We start from the raw sequence: 17,111 nt of genomic DNA on the forward strand, positions 1-17,111 counted from the left end.
GCTTGGTTCTTATACCAATTTTGCTAGTATCCTTGAAAAGATGGACATGGAGATAATAAGGTACACTAATAATATTAATGATGGTGGGGAGATCAAAGCGCCGATACCATGTAAGCTCCTAGCGATGAATGAAGCCCTAGAAAATAACTATGCTTGGCTTGTTCCTGAAAATTTGTTTGATGAGAGTAGCAAGCCCAAGACTAATGAAAAGGGAGCCGCTGAAACTTATGTATCCAACATACTATGCATGGTTGAGAAAACTCCCAACACCCAAGGTAATGTCGATGCTTCATCTCTCGATAATACTTGATATACACTTTCTGCGCCTAGCTGAAAGGCGTTAAAGAAAAGCGCTTATGGGAGACAACCCATGTTTTTACTACAGTATTTTTGTTTTATATTTGAGTCTTGCAGTTGTTTACTACTGTAGCAACCTCTCCTTATCTTAGTTTTGTGTTTTGTTGTGCCAAGTAAAGTCTTTGATAGTAAAGTTCATACTAGATTTGGATTACTGCGCAGTTTCAGATTTCTTTGCTGTCACGAATTTCGACCTGCCTCCCTATAGGTAGCTCAGAAAATTAAGCCAATTTACGTGCGTGATCCTCAGATATGTACGCAACTTTCATTCAATTTGGGCATTTTCATTTGAGCAAGTCTGGTGCCTCAATAAAATCCATCTTTACTGGACTGTTCTGTTTTGACAGATTCTGCCTTTTATTTCGCATTGCCTCTTTTGCTATGTTGGATGAATTTCTTTGATCCATTAATGTCCAGTAGCTTTATGCAATGTCCAGAAGTGTTAAGAATGATTGTGTCACCTCTGAACATGTTAATTTTTATTTTCCGCTAACCCTCTAATGAGTTGTTTCGAGTTTGGTGTGGAGGAAGTTTTCAAGGATCAAGAGAGGAGTATGATGCAATATGATCAAGGAGAGTGAAAGCTCTAAGCTTGGGGATGCCCCGGTGGTTCACCCCTGCATATTTTAAGAAAACTCAAGTGTCTAAGCTTGGGGATGCCCAAGGCATCCCTTCTTCATCGACAACATTATCAGGTTCCTCCCCTGAAACTATATTTTTATTCCGTCACATCTTATGTGCTTTGCTTGGAGCGTCGGTTTGTTTTTGTTTTTGTTTTTGTTTTAATAAAATGGATCCTAGCATTCACTGTGTGGGAGAGAGACACGCTCCGTTGTTGCATATGGACAAGTATGTCCTTAGGCTATACTCATAATATTCATGGCGAAGTTTCTTCTTCGTTAAATTGTTATATGGTTGGAATTGGGAAATGCTACATGTAGTAATTATAAAATGTCTTGAATAATTTGATACTTGGCAATTGGTGTGCTCATGTTTAAGCTCTTGCATCATATACTTTGCACCCATTAATGAAGAAACACTTAGAGCTTGCTAATTTGGTTTGCATATTTGGTCTCTCTAAAGTCTAGATAATTTCTAGTATTGAGTTTTGAACAACAAGGAAGACGGTGTAGAGTCTTATAATGTTTACAATATGTCTTTTATGTGAGTTTTGCTGCACCGTTCATCCTTGTGTTTGTTTCAAATAAACCTTGCTAGCCTAAACCTTGTATCGAGAGGGAATACTTCTCATGCATCCAAAATCCTTGAGCCAACCACTATGCCATTTGTGTCCACCATACCTACCTACTACATGGTATTTCTCCGCCATTCCAAAGTAAATTTCTTGAGTGCTACCTTTAAAATTTCCATCATTCACCTTTACAATATATAGCTCATGGGACAAATAGCTTAAAAACTATTGTGGTATTGAATATGTACTTATGCACTTTATCTCTTATTAAGTTGCTTGTTGTGCGATAACCATGTTTACGGGGATGCCATCAACTATTCTTTGTTGAATATCATGTGAGTTGCTATGCATGTCCGTCTTGTCCGAAGTAAGAGAGATCTACCACCTTAATGGTTGGAGCATGCATATTGTTAGAGAAGAACATTGGGCCGCTAACTAAAGCCATGATCCATGGTGGAAGTTTCAGTTTTGGACATATATCCTCAATCTCATATGAGAATAATAATTGTTGCCACATGCTTATGCATTAAAGAAGAGTCCATTATCTGTTGTCCATGTTGTCCCGGTATGGATGTCTAAGTTGAGAATAATCAAAAGCGAGAAATCCAAAATGCGAGCTTTCTCCTTAGACCTTTGTACAGGCGGCATGGAGGTACCCCATTGTGACACTTGGTTAAAACATGTGTATTGCGATGATCCGGTAGTCCAAGCTAATTAGGACAAGGTGCGGGCACTATTAGTATACTATGCATGAGGCTTGCAACTTGTAAGATATAATTTACATAACTCATATGCTTTATTACTACCGTTGACAAAATTGTTTCATGTTTTCAAAATAAAACCTCTAGCACAAATATAGCAATCGATGCTTTCCTCTTTGAAGGACCATTCTTTTTACTTTTATGTTGAGTCAGTTCACCTATTTCTCTCCACCTCAAGAAGCAAACACTTGTGTGAACTGTGCATTGATTCCTACATACTTGCATGTTGCACTTGTTATATTACTCTATGTTGACAATTATCCATGAGATATACATGTTATAAGTTGAAAGCAACCGCTGAAACTTAATCTTCCTTTGTGTTGCTTCAATACCTTTACTTTGATTTATTACTTTATGAGTTAACTCTTATGCAAGACTTATTGATGCTTCTCTTTAAGTACTATTCATGAAAAGTCTTTACTTTATGATTCACTTGTTTACTTATGTCATTACCATTGTTTTGATCGCTGCATTCATTACATATGTTTACAAATAGTATGATCAAGGTTATGATGGCATGTCACTTCAGAAATTATCTTTGTTATCGTTTTACCTGCTCGGGACGAGCAGAACTAAGCTTGGGGATGCTGATACGTCTCCGACGTATCGATAATTTCTTATGTTTCATGCTACATTATTGATGATATCTACATGTTTTATACACATTATATGTCGTATTTATGCATTTTCCGGCACTAACCTATTAACAAGATGCCGAAGAGCCGGTTGCTGTTTTCTACTGTTTTTGGTTTCAGAAATCCTAGTAAAGAAATATTCTCGGAATTGGACGAAATCAACGCCCAGGGTCCTATTTGGCCACGAAGCTTCCAGAAGACCGAGGGGGAAAGGAAGTGGGGCCACGAGGCGCCGCCACACTAGGGCGGCGCGGCCTAGGTCTTGGCCGCGCCGGCTCGGCGTGTGGGGCCCTCGTGTGGCCCCCGCGTTGCCCTTCCGCCTACTTAAAGCCTTCGTCGCGAAACCCCCGAGTACCGAGAGCCACGATACGGAAAACCTTACCGAGACGCCGCCGCCGCCAATCCCATCTCGGGGGATTCGGAGATCTCCTCCGACACCCTGCCGGAGAGGGGATTCATCTCCCGGAGGACTCTTCACCGCCATGGTCGCCTCCGGAGTGATGAGTGAGTAGTTCACCCTGGACTATGGGTCCATAGCAGTAGCTAGATGGTTGTCTTCTCCTCATTGTGCTTCATTGTCGGATCTTGTGAGCTGCCTAACATGATCAAGATCATCTATCCGTAATACTATATGTTGTGTTTGTCGGGATCCGATGGATAGAGAATACTATGTTATGTTAATTATCAAGTTATTACCTATGTGTTGTTTATGATCTTGCATGCTCTCCGTTATTAGTAGAGGCTGCGGCCAAGTTTTTGCTCTTAACTCCAAGAGGGAGTATGCTCGATAGTGGGTTCATGCCTCCATTGAATCGGGACGAGTGACGAAAGTTCTAAGGTTGTGGATGTGCTTGTTGCCACTAGGGATAAAACATTGATGCTATGTCTAAGGATGTAGTTATTGATTACATTACGCACCATACTTAATGCAATTGTACGTTGTTTTGCAACTTAATGCTGGAAGGGGTTCGGATGATAACCTGAAGGTGGACTTTTTAGGCATAGATGCATGCTTGATAGCGGTCTATGTACTTTGTCGTAATGCCCAATTAAATCTCACTATATTTATCATATCATGTATGTGCATTGTTATGCCCTCTCTATTTGTCAATTGCCCGACTGTAATTTGTTCACCCAACATGCTTTTATCTTATGGGAGAGACACCTCTAGTGAACTGTGGACCCCGGTCCTATTCTTTACATCGCATACAATCTCATCGCAATACTTGTTTTACTGTTTTCACGCAAACAATCATCTTCCACACAATACGGTTAATCCTTTGTTACAGCAAGCCGGTGAGATTGACAACCTCACTTGTTTCGTTGGGGCAAAGTACTTTGGTTGTGTTGTGCGGGTTCCACGTTGGCGCCGGAATCTCTGGTGTTGCGCCGCACTACATCCCGCCGCCATCAACCTTCAACGTGCTTCTTGACTCCTACTGGTTCGATTAAACCTTGGTTTCTTACTGAGGGAAACTTGCTGCTGTGCGCATCACACCTTCCTCTTGGGGTTCCCAAGGGACGTGTCAACTACACGCATCAGTGTTCTCAGGAGTATTCATTTTAACAGTAGTAAAAATAAGTAAAGCAAACCGAATTAAATAAAGTAAAACAAGTAACTATTTTTTTGTGTGTTTTTGATATAAAGAAAGCAAACAAAACAGAAAATAAAATAAAGCAAGACAATAAACAAAGTAAAGAGATTGGGTGTGAGAGACTCCCCTTGCAGCGTGTCTTGATCTCCCGGCAACGGCACCAGAAAAAGAGCTTGATAACGCGTGAAGCACACGTCCGTTGGGAACCCCAAGAGGAAGGTGTGATGCGTACATCAGCAAGTTTTCCCTCAGTAAGAAACCAAGGTTATCGAACCAGTAGGAGATGAAGGCCACGTGAAGGTTGTTGGTGAAGGAGTGTAGTGCGGTGCAACACCGGGGATTCCGGCGCCAACGTGGAACCTGCACAACACAATCAAAATACTTTGCCCCAACTTAACAGTGAGGTTGTCAATCTCACCGGCTTGCTGTAAACAAAGGATTAAACGTATGGTGTGGAGAATGATGTTTGCTTGCAAAGAACAACAGAGAACAGTGATTGCAGTAGATTGTATTTCAGATGTAAAAGAATGGACCGGGGTCCACAGTTCACTAGTGGTGTCTGTCCAATAAGATAAATAGCATGTTGGGTGAACAAATTACAGTTGGGAAATCGACAAATAGAGAGGGCATAACAATGCACATACATATCATGATGACTACTATGAGTTTTACTTAGGGCATTACGACGAAAAACATAGACCGCTATCCAGCATGCATCTATGCCTAAAAAGTCCACCTTCGGGTTAGCATCCGCACCCCTTCCAGTATTAAGTTGCAAACAATGAGACAATTGCATTAAGTACCGTGCGTAATGTAAACAATACAAATATCCTTAGACAAAGCATTGATGTTTTATCCCTAGTGGCAACAACACATCCACAACCTTAGAACTTTCATCCATCGTCCCAGCATTCAATGGAGGCATGAACCCACTATCGAGCATAAATACTCCCACTTGGAGTCACAAGTATCAACTTGGCCAGAGCCTCTACTAGCAACGGAGAGCATGCAAGATCATAAACAACACATATATGATAGATCGATAATCAACTTGACATAGTATTCCATATTCATCGGATCCCAACAAACACAACATGTAGCATTACAAATAGATGATCTTGATCATGATAGGCAGCTCACAAGATCTAAACATGATAGCACAAGAGGAGAAGACAACCATCTAGCTACTACTATGGACCCATAGTCCAAGGACGAACTACTCACGCATCAGTCCGGAGGTGGGCATGGTGATGTAGAGCCCTCCGGTGATGATTCCCCTCTCCGGCAGGGTGCCGGAGGCGATCTTCAGAACCTCCCGAGATGAGGTTGACGGCGGCGGCGTCTCTGGAACTTTTCTCGTATTGTGGCTCCCGGTACTAGGGTTTTCGCGACGGAGGGATTATATAGGCGAAGGGGCAGAGTCGGGGGACGCTCAAGGGGCCCACCCCATAAGGCGGCGTGGCCAGGGGTGGGGCCGCGCCCCCTATGGTGTGGCCGCCTCGTCGCCCCTCTTCGTCTCCTCTTCGGACTTCTGGAAGGCTCCGTGCAAAATAAGACCGTGGGCTTTTGTTTCGTCCAATTCCGAGAATATTTCCGTGTAGGATTTCTGAAACCAAAAACAGCAGAAAACATGAACTGGCGCTTCGGCATCTTGTTAATAGGTTAGTGCCGGAAAATGCATCAAAATGATATAAAGTGTATATAAAACATGTGAGTATTGTCATAAAACTAGCATGGAATATAAGAAATTATAGATATTTTTGAGACGTATCACACCGCTGTGGAACGCGCCGCCCTGCAGGAGCTGGAGCTATGCGGGAAGCGGATGGTGCCACCGCAGGAGGCGGAGCGCTCGCGCGCCCGAGGCGCGCGAGCGGAAAGGAGGAGGATGAAGTCCTCCGCCGCGCCACCCAGCTCGTAAAGCTGGAGTGGAATCCTCATGCGTACAGGCCACCCGCGCCGAGTGAAATCCACGGCCCCGACGGCGAGCCGGCGAGGGAGTCGCCGGTGATGCCGCCGGCCCCGTACGTATTAGGATAGAAGTAGTAGGCTAAAAAAATTGTAATGGTTCTTTTCAATGAAAAAAAGTTTCTATTTCTATGACACGCGGGCCATGGGCGGACGCGAGCGACCAGCATTCGGCGTCCGCGGCCACGCAAACTCGACCCAGATTTGGACCGGGTTTGGGTCGTCCCGGACGCCGCGACCATCCGTTTTAGGGATGGGTCCGCGCGCTGGGCCGCGTTTTCGTCCGGTTCGACCCATCTGGACGCGCGGGCGCGGTTTGGGTTGTCGGTTGGAGATGCCCTAACTGGAGTCGGGAAAATGGACGTCGCAACTCCTGACGCCATCCTCGATCACTCATCTGGATCACTTGTGGCTGATTATCTGCTCGTGTGTAACTTCCTGTGAAGTTGTTAAGAACGACAGGGGTAATATAGGACTCCTTCCAAAAAAAGAAGAAGAATGAAATACTTCCTCGGTTCTATGAAAGGTTGAGATTTGTTAAAATTTAAATGTACCTAATGATATTTAGTGTCTTGGTACATTCAAATTTTGGCAAATTTTAGACATCCTTTGTAGGATAGAGGGGGTATAAGGTGAAGCCTCGAGGCCCAGAATCCACCATCCATTCCAGATCTGACGGCAGAAACTGAATGGAAGACAGATAAGCTCCATACTTAGTCGTTTTCAGTGGTTCTGTTCCAAACAGCGAGAGCAACCGTTCAAGCACCAAATCACAGCATTCCCAATTACGTAGCACAACAATCATATCCAATCAAATTACACAGAGGACGCATCAATCAATTGCACAACACATCACAAAAATCAGCAAAAAAAACAATCAAATTGGTCAGCATGAGCGGAGGAGTCAGTCGAGACGAATGTGGACGGGGCTGTTGGTGCGGCCGTGGAGGACCTCGTCGACGCTGTTCTCTCCACTGGAGGCCGGCGCAGCTTGCAACGCTCCCTTTCCCACGGCGCTGGCGGCGAGAGAGAGTCGCCGGAGCGAACGGATGTAGCGGAGGGAGAAGTCGGAGTAGTGGCCGAAGGGAACATCGGAGAGGATGCGAACGGGCGGGCTGCCTAGTCGGCGCCATTTTTCCAATGGCCGCCGCTGGAGCTTGCTCGTCTCCCTTTTCCACAGCAGCGACGGTGAGAGAGAGCCATGAGCCATCGGAGATGAATAGAACAGCTGAAAACGACTAAGGGCATCTCCAAGGGGGCGACGTATTTCAGACGCCTAAACAGACGCGACGAGGTCGATGAACTCCGGCGTGGTAAAGCTAGGTACTGCCTACTAGGCGTCGTTGCTGACGAGGTCGATGAACTCCGGTGTCGGCCATGGAAGCTAGTACACCGGCGGTGGAGGAGGTAGGGCAGGCTACGACAACTGCGGCCAGGCCGTCGCCTGCTAGCCTCGTGGTCGTTCTTGATCTTGCGGAACGGTCATCATTTCTTCCCCATGGCGTCGGTCGGGTGGATAGTGTGGGCTCTAGCAATGGTGTGGTCGGGGAAATGGGCGTCGACAGCGTCCCTTTAAGAGGCTCGGACGCGATCTCGCCTTCAATGTCCACTATACATAAATTCAAAATAAATTAAAATTATTTTTCAAAATAACGAATGGTAAATGGACTTAAGACAAAATTTCGGTCCTTTGACCGAAATGAAAACCAAAATCAGTCAAATTCAGTAATTTCAGCAATGACCGAAATTTTTCTGAAACTAAAATTCGAAACCTTGCTACCACGTGGTACGGCTCCCGTGTGGTGAAGGCCAAGGCCATAGGATCATCCGCGACGTCACAAACATAGAACGCACCGAACAGAACAGCCACCACGCCCAAACCGGGAGATCTCTCCTCGTGTACAGGACAATCACACGCCACGCCAGCACCGAAGATGCAGCCAAACGCACCTGAAACCCGTCCAGATTCGTTGAATCCAACCGAACCTAACGCGCCTTCTTAATCCTCTCGTCACCCGCGCACTTCCGCCACAACACACTCGCCAGTCGCCACCATTGATACCGAGAACTCGTTCCGATCATCGTGACATCGATCGCCATGGGCGGCCTCTCCATGGACCAGGCCTTCGTGCAGGCCCCCGAGCACCGTCCCAAGGCGGCCCTCGCCGAGGCTGCCGGCATCCCGGTGATCGACATCTCCCCTCTAGCCGGCGGCGACGAGGCCAGCGTGGAGGCGCTGGCGGCCGAGGTGGGCAAGGCGAGCCGGGAGTGGGGGTTCTTCGTCGTGGTGCGCCACGGCGTGCCCGACGATACGATGGCGCGTGCGCTCGAGGCGCAGAGGGCATTCTTCGCGATGACGCCGGAGCAGAAGGCCGCCGTGCGGAGGGACGAGGCGGCGCCGCTGGGCTACTACGAGTCCGAGCACACCAAGAACGTCAGGGACTGGAAGGAGGTGTTCGACCTCGTCCCTCGCGAGCCTCCGCCGCCAGCCACCGTGGCCGACGGCGAGCTCGTGTTCCAGAACAAGTGGCCGCAGGACCTGCCCGGGTTCAGGTAGATCGCCTACTTATAATTCTGCAACCATGACATGTCTACGTGCATACGAATCAGATGCTAATTAATTAATCTCGATGCGAACTTGTGAGTGCAGAGAGGCGCTGGAGGAGTACGGCAATGCGATGGAGCAGCTGGCCTTGAACCTGATGGAGCTGATCGCGCGGAGCCTGGGGCTGAGACCGGAAAGGCTCAAGGGCTTCTTCAAGGACGACCAGACCACCTTCATCCGGCTCAACCACTACCCGCCCTGCCCGAGCCCCGACCTCGCGCTCGGCGTCGGCCGCCACAAGGACGCCGGCGCGCTCACCGTCCTCTACCAGGACGACGTCGGCGGACTCGACGTCCGGCGCCGGTCCGACGGCGAGTGGGTGCGCGTCAGACCCGTCCCAGATTCTTTCATCATCAACGTCGGCGACATCGTCCAGGTCTGGAGCAACGACAGGTACGAGAGCGCGGAGCACAGGGTGTCGGTGAACTCCCACAAGGAGAGGTTCTCCATGCCCTACTTTTTCAACCCCGGCAGCGGCGCCATGATCGAGCCGCTGGAGGAGCTGGTGAGCGACGAAAACCCGCCCAGGTACGACGCGTACAACTGGGGCCAGTTCTTCAGCACCAGGAAGAACAGCAACTTCAAGAAGCTCGCCGTAGAGAACGTCCAGATCGCGCATTTCAGGAAGTCCATCGCCTAGGATGAATTCATCGTGAATCTTCGGTGATCACCAAATACCGGCAATTAATGTAGTCATTTGTGATATAAATAATAACGGGCGGTTATTATAATAGTACCCCTGTAGTATATATGTGCTGATATATATGTCAAGGAAAATCGATATTTAAAATAAAAGTTTGTTGGAACCAATCCATGCGAGCCATTCATGCACGTTTGGTTTGATGTTTCACGAATTACGGCTCATTTGCTTCAAAGGAATCCTAACGAAACTTTAGAATTTCATTTCTTATAATTTTTTCCCCTTTGGAGCTTCTTTGGGTCGTAGGATTAAAAAAAAAACACAACCAACCCAGGCACTAGCACCCATTGGCATTTTTATAGAAGAAAACTCCCGAGCACCCGTCGAACCCAAGGTGGTGGGCAGGGTGCGCTCCCGCACGCCTAGCCACCAGACCGACGGTCTGTTCTCTGGGTCGTAGGATTTAAATCCATAAAAAATATTTTCTACGATTTACTTTGTATACAATTTCATAGAAAGATTCCCCTTTAATCTAATCTCATGAAAAAAAAACTTCGTTTTTACGACATACATGGCATACACACAACTCTGTATAAATTTTGTTGCAGCACAACCAAACAACATGTAATGGTAACATATATTCATGCGTTTTCAACTCCTGTAAGATTTAACATGTCCAAATGTTCTATCCTTACATTTTTCTATTCCTGCGTTTTAGAAAATGATGAGAAACAAATGGGTCCTTAACTTGAATCCTTACAAAATTTTACGTTAATCGAGTCACTAATTGCACGAGTAGTTTTCTATAAGATGAAGATATTCGGGAAGACACATTTTGTTAGGGCGTCTTCACATAGCAATCAAATAACCAAGATTCTGCCCTATACAAATTTCTAAGTTGCTTTCTTGGAAGAAACCAAATGAGGTTCAACTTTTTGTAAGAAAATTGTGCTATTTATTTAGGGTATCACTAGAAGAAGGCTAAGTTAAATAACGGCCGGTTATTAATAGTATTGCAGTATATATATATATATATATATATATATATATGTTGATATGTATATCAAGCAAAATCGATACGAAAATACAAGTTTGTTTGAACCAAACCATGCGAGCGCATTCAAGCATGTTTGCTTTGATGGCTCAAACTTATTTTTTCTTTTTCTTTTTCGTGATGAATTGGGGCTCCTTTGGTTTAAGGGAAAATTTGTTATTTTCTAGCGTTTGCCAAATCACGCCGCCCGATTTATCTTTGTCAGGTATAATTGCAATTTTGTGTCACATTTGTTAGAACATACCACATGGCCAAAATGGAAAAGTTTGACACATTATCTTCAAAACCCGTCATAGCATGGTCATCCTAGGCAAAACTGCCAAACATTCTATTTTTGGCCATGCGGTGTGTTCTGTTAAATGCGTCATAAAATTGTAAGATACCTGGTAAATACACAGTGTGTTCTATCAAGTGTGTCATAAAATTTTAATGTGATACCTGGCAAGAACGGTGTGTTTCAGCAAATGCCGGAAAAAGGTGTCCTCTAGCAAATTTTTCCTTGGTTTAAAGGAATTTTGGAATCCCATTCCTTAGATTTTGTATTTCCTTTGGAGCTTGTTTGGATTGTAATATTTGAAACCATATAAATATTTCCTATGATCTACCTTGTATACAATTTCATAGAAAGATTTCCTTATGCTAATCTCATAGAAAAAGTTCTTTGTTTTTACTAGTTAGTGTGCACGTGCAACACACGTCTTCGCAATATAACATGGTTTATTTGAACCTTATGTTTCCAAAGTGTCTTTTTCTATAAAAAAAACTTAGATTATATTTAACAAACTGAAATAGTTTGATTACAATCTTTAGTGACCTGTGTTCAACCACGCATGGAAGGACACAACCAACTCGCCCGAGATCCTACTAAACAAATGGAGTCCATGAGCAACAACAATGTTTTATCTAGAAACGTTTGTAAACTCCACACTTTCAAAGTTATCGGGATATTTTTAATCTCCTGAACAATGAGAGGAATCCACAACCTGGAGGTTTTTTTGGAAGACCAAAGCTCATTGATTAAATTTTAACAATCGGATTCCACCACAATTGGTACAACATAGCATCTCGTAGCTAAGCTTAGACTTCGAAGGCGTGGCCTCAAAAGTTTCATCATCAGAGCATTAGAAATACTATTTCCTCGAAGTAGGCTTTCGCCCCGCTATATTAATATAGCAACCACACGATACAAGCATGCTGGGGCCGCAGCACAACCAGGCCCAAAAGAAACGGAAGAGAAAGAAAAAAGGAAACAAATGCCGACACCGGTAGCTCGACAAGAACGATGACAACCCCGCAACCGCTGCGTCCTCCGGAGGATTCCCACCACACTCCTAGCACCTTGAACCGCCGCATACCAAGACAGCACCTTCAACAAGGAGAACGACGATGACGCCGCTGCTGTCCGGAGAACTCCTGGGGTTTCCCCCGGTACACGGAAGGAAATGGAGAGGGGGTACATCCGACGCCCTCCAAGAAGGCAAAGCGGCACCCTCAGGCGCCACCGCGTCAGAGTCGGATGAGCCGACATGGATTTCTCCCAACCCCCAAAACCACCATCCTGGACGATTCGATGAGCTCCCCCCAACCTACCGCCCACCAACACACGCCCCCACGGTCTTGAAGTCATCATCGCTGTCTCGCCGTGGACACCGGCACAAGGCCTAGAGGAGGAAGAGGGAGACAGCAGGGCCCGGGGTAGCACACCACTACCGGCGGGAGGGAACAACCTCCACCGGACGACCACCACCTGCGGTCTTCACGGCGGCCGACCGGACGAGGCAGCAAGGACAAACCAGGCCCCTCCGGCCCGGCCGAGCCCAACCAGGCCCGTGAAGTCCTCGCCGCCAAGCTGCAGCGAGGCCGGCCGTGGCGTCGCCACCACCCCCGCCACCGCCGACGAGCCTCTTCCGCCACCGAGGGAACGAGCAAGGTCGAGCCAGGGGCCTACGGCCCGCCAAGCCCGGATTGGGCCCAAAAGGGGCCCAGATCATGGCCGGACGGACGCCGCCACCACCCCTCCCGACCGCCGCTCCGCCGCCAACGACGGCGCCGCTGCGCCTCCTTCCACCCGACACACGGATCCCACGCCGCCGCATCGGACCGCCATAAGCCGAAGTGCACCGCCACGGGCCGCCCTGCGCCGCGCCAGGGCTCCACGCTCGCGGGGAGTGGCCGCCCGCCGCCGCCGGCACCGCACAGGCAACGCCCGGCGGCCCGCGCCGACGGCGGCGCAGAGAGGGAGGGGGGAGGACCGGGCTGGGGGGAGCGGCGGCTAGGGTTCGCCCCTGCTCGCCCGCGCGGGGGGCGAGAGGAGCGAGACGGTTTTACTTTCCAAGAGTCAGAAAACCTCCAGGGCCGCCCTGCGCCGCAAAGAAATACTATTTCTAACATGCATTACATGTCCATTCCAATCACGAAGCACCGATCCATAGCTTAAATTTTCACAGAACCTTAGATCGACATTCAGCTTATTGAAGCCATGATTGGGATGTTCCACTGTGTCACTATTCCATTGCAGTCATCAGAATACTGTTTCTAACATGCACATGTCTCTAAAAACCATGGAAAAAATAGCACGCTATTTCGGCGCTAATAGCACGCTATAGCGTTTCTAGACAGCCCACACTACATCATTCTGGCGCTATACATTAGTATATCTACTTTTCTACTCCCTCCGTCCAAAAATAAAAGGCACGATTTTTTTGCAGTCTTTGATGCACAACTTTGACCACTAATCTTATATAACTAAGTAGTTCATTCCCGCTAACTTATTTCTCTTGACATGCAGCCTATCCACAGCAAAGAACAACTTTTGTTCAACTTTTTATTAGCGATAATTAAAAAAATCAGCTGTCAACTTTGCGTAGCTTTCTTCAGGCTTCCACTGTTCTGGTTCTCTCTCAATAACCACCAGGCCTCGATTACTACTGCAGCCACCAACAATTAGGGCTTCGTCTTCTCCATTATATGTGCGGCGTGCACTCTCTCCATCTCCCAAAAAAATAACTGAGGCACTGGCATACGATAAGTTCCTGCAAATTCTGCGTTTAAATGACATGGTCCGCCTCAATGCGGCGAGCCTGCAACCATCCGTCGACCATCACTCCATATATTCTCAGCATTATGACGGTATGCATTGCGCACCTCTGCAATTCTCATGATGAAACCAGGAACAACCTTCTCTCCGCTCTGCTCCACCCCTCGATCCTTACCGACCTCCATCAACTTCGGAGCAAGAGCACCTGTGCTAGCTGCTCATCTATTTAATCCCTTTCTTGGCAACCTCCGTTCTACCGCTCCTTCTACTGGTAAATCAATGGTTGATAAGATTTGGAATGAACGGACACTCCTTAACTAATCTCCTGGCAGTATCAAATTGCCAGCAATATTTGCTTTGTAGATTCTAATAATATATTCATTATGGCAGGTTGTAACTATTCATAATTTCTTATAAATTACACTTCCATTCTTGCAGAACAGCAGAAGTAAAGGATATATAATTATACCTGGTAGAAGTGATTCATCCATTATTATCACCTGAAGGCATCATGATAAAAGATCGGCGCCAGTTAATGGAAAATGACTCGTAAGTCATAACATTATTAGGAATTTTTTTTGTTGTCTCTCTGTGCCAGTTCTAAATTTGTACTCCCTCCGTCCCGATATAATTGACGTGGAGGAAAGCTAGCTAGCACAGGATGTATGCATGTCCGCGCGTCAATTAAAGAAGACCCGAGGTAGTATTATATTAGGAAAACTCCTTGGTAAATTTAAAAACATGTGTCCTATATTCTATTTTAGTTTCAACATTTATTTGTAGGTCGAAAATTCCAAGTAAAATATGAAAAACAAATGCATGATAACTATATGTTAATTAATTTAAAAAGTTCAATAGAATTGCTTATACTAATCAAAGGCCTAAAAACATTTCATGGACATGTGCATTGATGAAAAATCAAAAGGGGTACCATTCTTCATATCCTTCATGGGCAACACAAATATTGTAAAAAGTGTGTTGTCATTTGGTAGGTCCTAGGGACCAAATTAACCAGTGACAGGTTTAAGAGCCTTTACAGATGAAGATATCTCACCTTTTTTACAATAATAGTAATTATGTTTTGTACAAGGCAAATCAAGAAAGAACAATATAGGGACCAACAGATCCAAGCTGCATCCTTAGGGTGTGCACCTCTTCTCCTCACCTGAGATTGTTCCATTGAAGAAACATGAAGACTCTATTAGAAGTGTTAGTGAAAACTCCTCCCATGGTCTATCACGCTGCAGAAAAAAGACTCATATCTAATCATTCCAAGATGACAACTTGTATATTTTGCCACAAAAATCTCAAATCATATCACCCCAGCATATACAAATAAGTTAAATCGTGAACACATTTCATATATTCTCACGGTTTTAGTTATATAAACTCTCCCAAAAAATTTGTTTTTCATATAATGGTGTCCATCTTTTTCTTTCACAGAAAAGTGATCATTCAGAGAATGCATATTCACTTCCTAGAACAAAGTTTGTTTTGGCTGGTCTCCACCAGGTCGTTCCATCAGTGAACTTGCAGCTGACCGGCCGGTGGAATCAAGCAAGAGAAGTCCTAAAGGGCAATAACAAGAAAAGATTCAACTATTTGTTCATCCTGACACTTTGGACTGTTTGGTTCGAGAGGAACCGAAGAGCGTTTGACTAAGTTTCCAAACCCATCACATACAACTGTTAGTAGACCACCGGAAAGCAGATACGCACCTTTGGGCCTCTAGTAGTCTCGGTCGTTTTCATCTCCCATTGTAATTTTTCGTTGTCTCTCTGTAAGGTCGTAGGTCGTCAGTAGGGTTGTTCTTTTGTGTCTAGTCTTGTAATCAGTTTGTACTTCTGGCCTTGTTTGCTCTTCCTTCGTTAATCTATATACAAGGTGTCAAGGTCAAGAAAGAGGAAGTTAAGAACAATATGTACAAGGTCGAGATAAACTTTGGTACTTTTTAGATGCATCATGTATTTTTGCAGGATAATAACGCTGACATAATTTCGTGAACCTAGTTGGCTAGTTTGCATAAACATAAGATTGATGGCTGTTGTCCGGTACCCAAAGCTGATATAGGAGGCTGTGCGACACACATGTATTTTATGAAGATATCAAAAAGAAAATATTTGTGTGTTAAATATTATAGATCACATATCAATGCCGGAAATAGTAGCTTGCCTTGCATCGGCTGAGATTAATAATATTGTCAAAGAGCAGCTTGAGGTTCACCGGGATTGTCTCCAGCCGTGTAAAGCATGATCGGAAATCCTTCACCATCAGGTACACCCACAGAACCCTCGTGTGTGCGAGCTGGTGGTCGCAGAACGTGGTCTGCTTGGGGCTGGCGGCCGTGTGCACGGCCGCGCTCCACAGCGCCGAACTCGCGCCGGGGCGCGCCGATATCCGCAGTCAGCATCTTACCTTCCGCTGTTCCACGGCAAACTTCCGCAGCACCGCCGCCGCCGCCTTGTCCATCGCATGCGCTCTCTGCCGACGTCAGCGATCTATCGCATGCTTTATTTGCCGAGGTCGGCGATCCATCGCCGCCCGCGAGTGCAGATCGCGATTGGAGGGTTGGTTTCCACCCGCGAGTGCAGATCGCGATTGGAGGTTTGGTTCAGTCCGTTTGATGGTCTTCCTTAGCGTGCCCTTTCTGGAATTATTTGGGGATATGCAGCTAATGCACATAACGTGATAAGATATGGTGGTCGGGGCAGCGCGTGGATTGGAAAGAAGGGCGTCGTGTGATGGTAGGAAAAGAAGGGAAAAAATCATACTATTAACTACTCATTAACGACGTAACAAAAATCTGGTGGAATTGATCGCTAAATCAGGGCGAGGAGGGTGGGGCGTGCGGGGTTTCGGAGGTGGGGAGAATAAACGATGGTGAACCATGTGATCTAAGTAGATGGATGGTTCAGATTCAATTTTCCTACGGCACTTCGTGCCTTTATAAGTATAAGTAGTAGAGATGACATGTATGGCATACACATAACTCTCTAGAAAAATTTATATGTTCTTCTTGTAACACAACCAAAAAAAATATGTAACATACATCATCCTATTTTTTCTATTACTTCGTTTTGGAAAATGTTGCGAAACAAACCATTCCTTTAAATTGAACCCTTGCAAAATTTTATATTAATCTAGTCACTAATTCCATGCGCGGTTTTCCATAAGATGAAAATATTTGGGAGAGCACTACCAAAAAATGGGAAGACACATTTTGTTAGGGCGTCTTCACCTAGCAATCAAATACTAAACATTCAGCCC

The 17,111-nt window shown here is 45.8% G+C and overlaps 1 protein-coding gene across 1 annotated transcript; it reads left to right on the forward strand.

Annotated features, from left to right (window-relative positions):
* The first annotated feature begins 8,561 nt into the window (after positions 1 to 8,561).
* Positions 8,562 to 9,780, forward strand: LOC124679013 (jasmonate-induced oxygenase 2-like). Its single transcript, XM_047214851.1, has 2 exons — positions 8,562 to 9,061; positions 9,159 to 9,780. Exons 1-2 carry the CDS (start codon positions 8,607 to 8,609, stop codon positions 9,751 to 9,753), a joined length of 1,050 nt encoding a protein of 349 aa, XP_047070807.1. The 5' UTR covers positions 8,562 to 8,606; the 3' UTR covers positions 9,754 to 9,780.
* Positions 9,781 to 17,111: the final 7,331 nt, after the last annotated feature.

Source organism: Lolium rigidum, chromosome 1, assembly GCF_022539505.1.
Source record: "Lolium rigidum isolate FL_2022 chromosome 1, APGP_CSIRO_Lrig_0.1, whole genome shotgun sequence".
Taxonomy (NCBI): Eukaryota; Viridiplantae; Streptophyta; class Magnoliopsida; order Poales; family Poaceae; genus Lolium; species Lolium rigidum.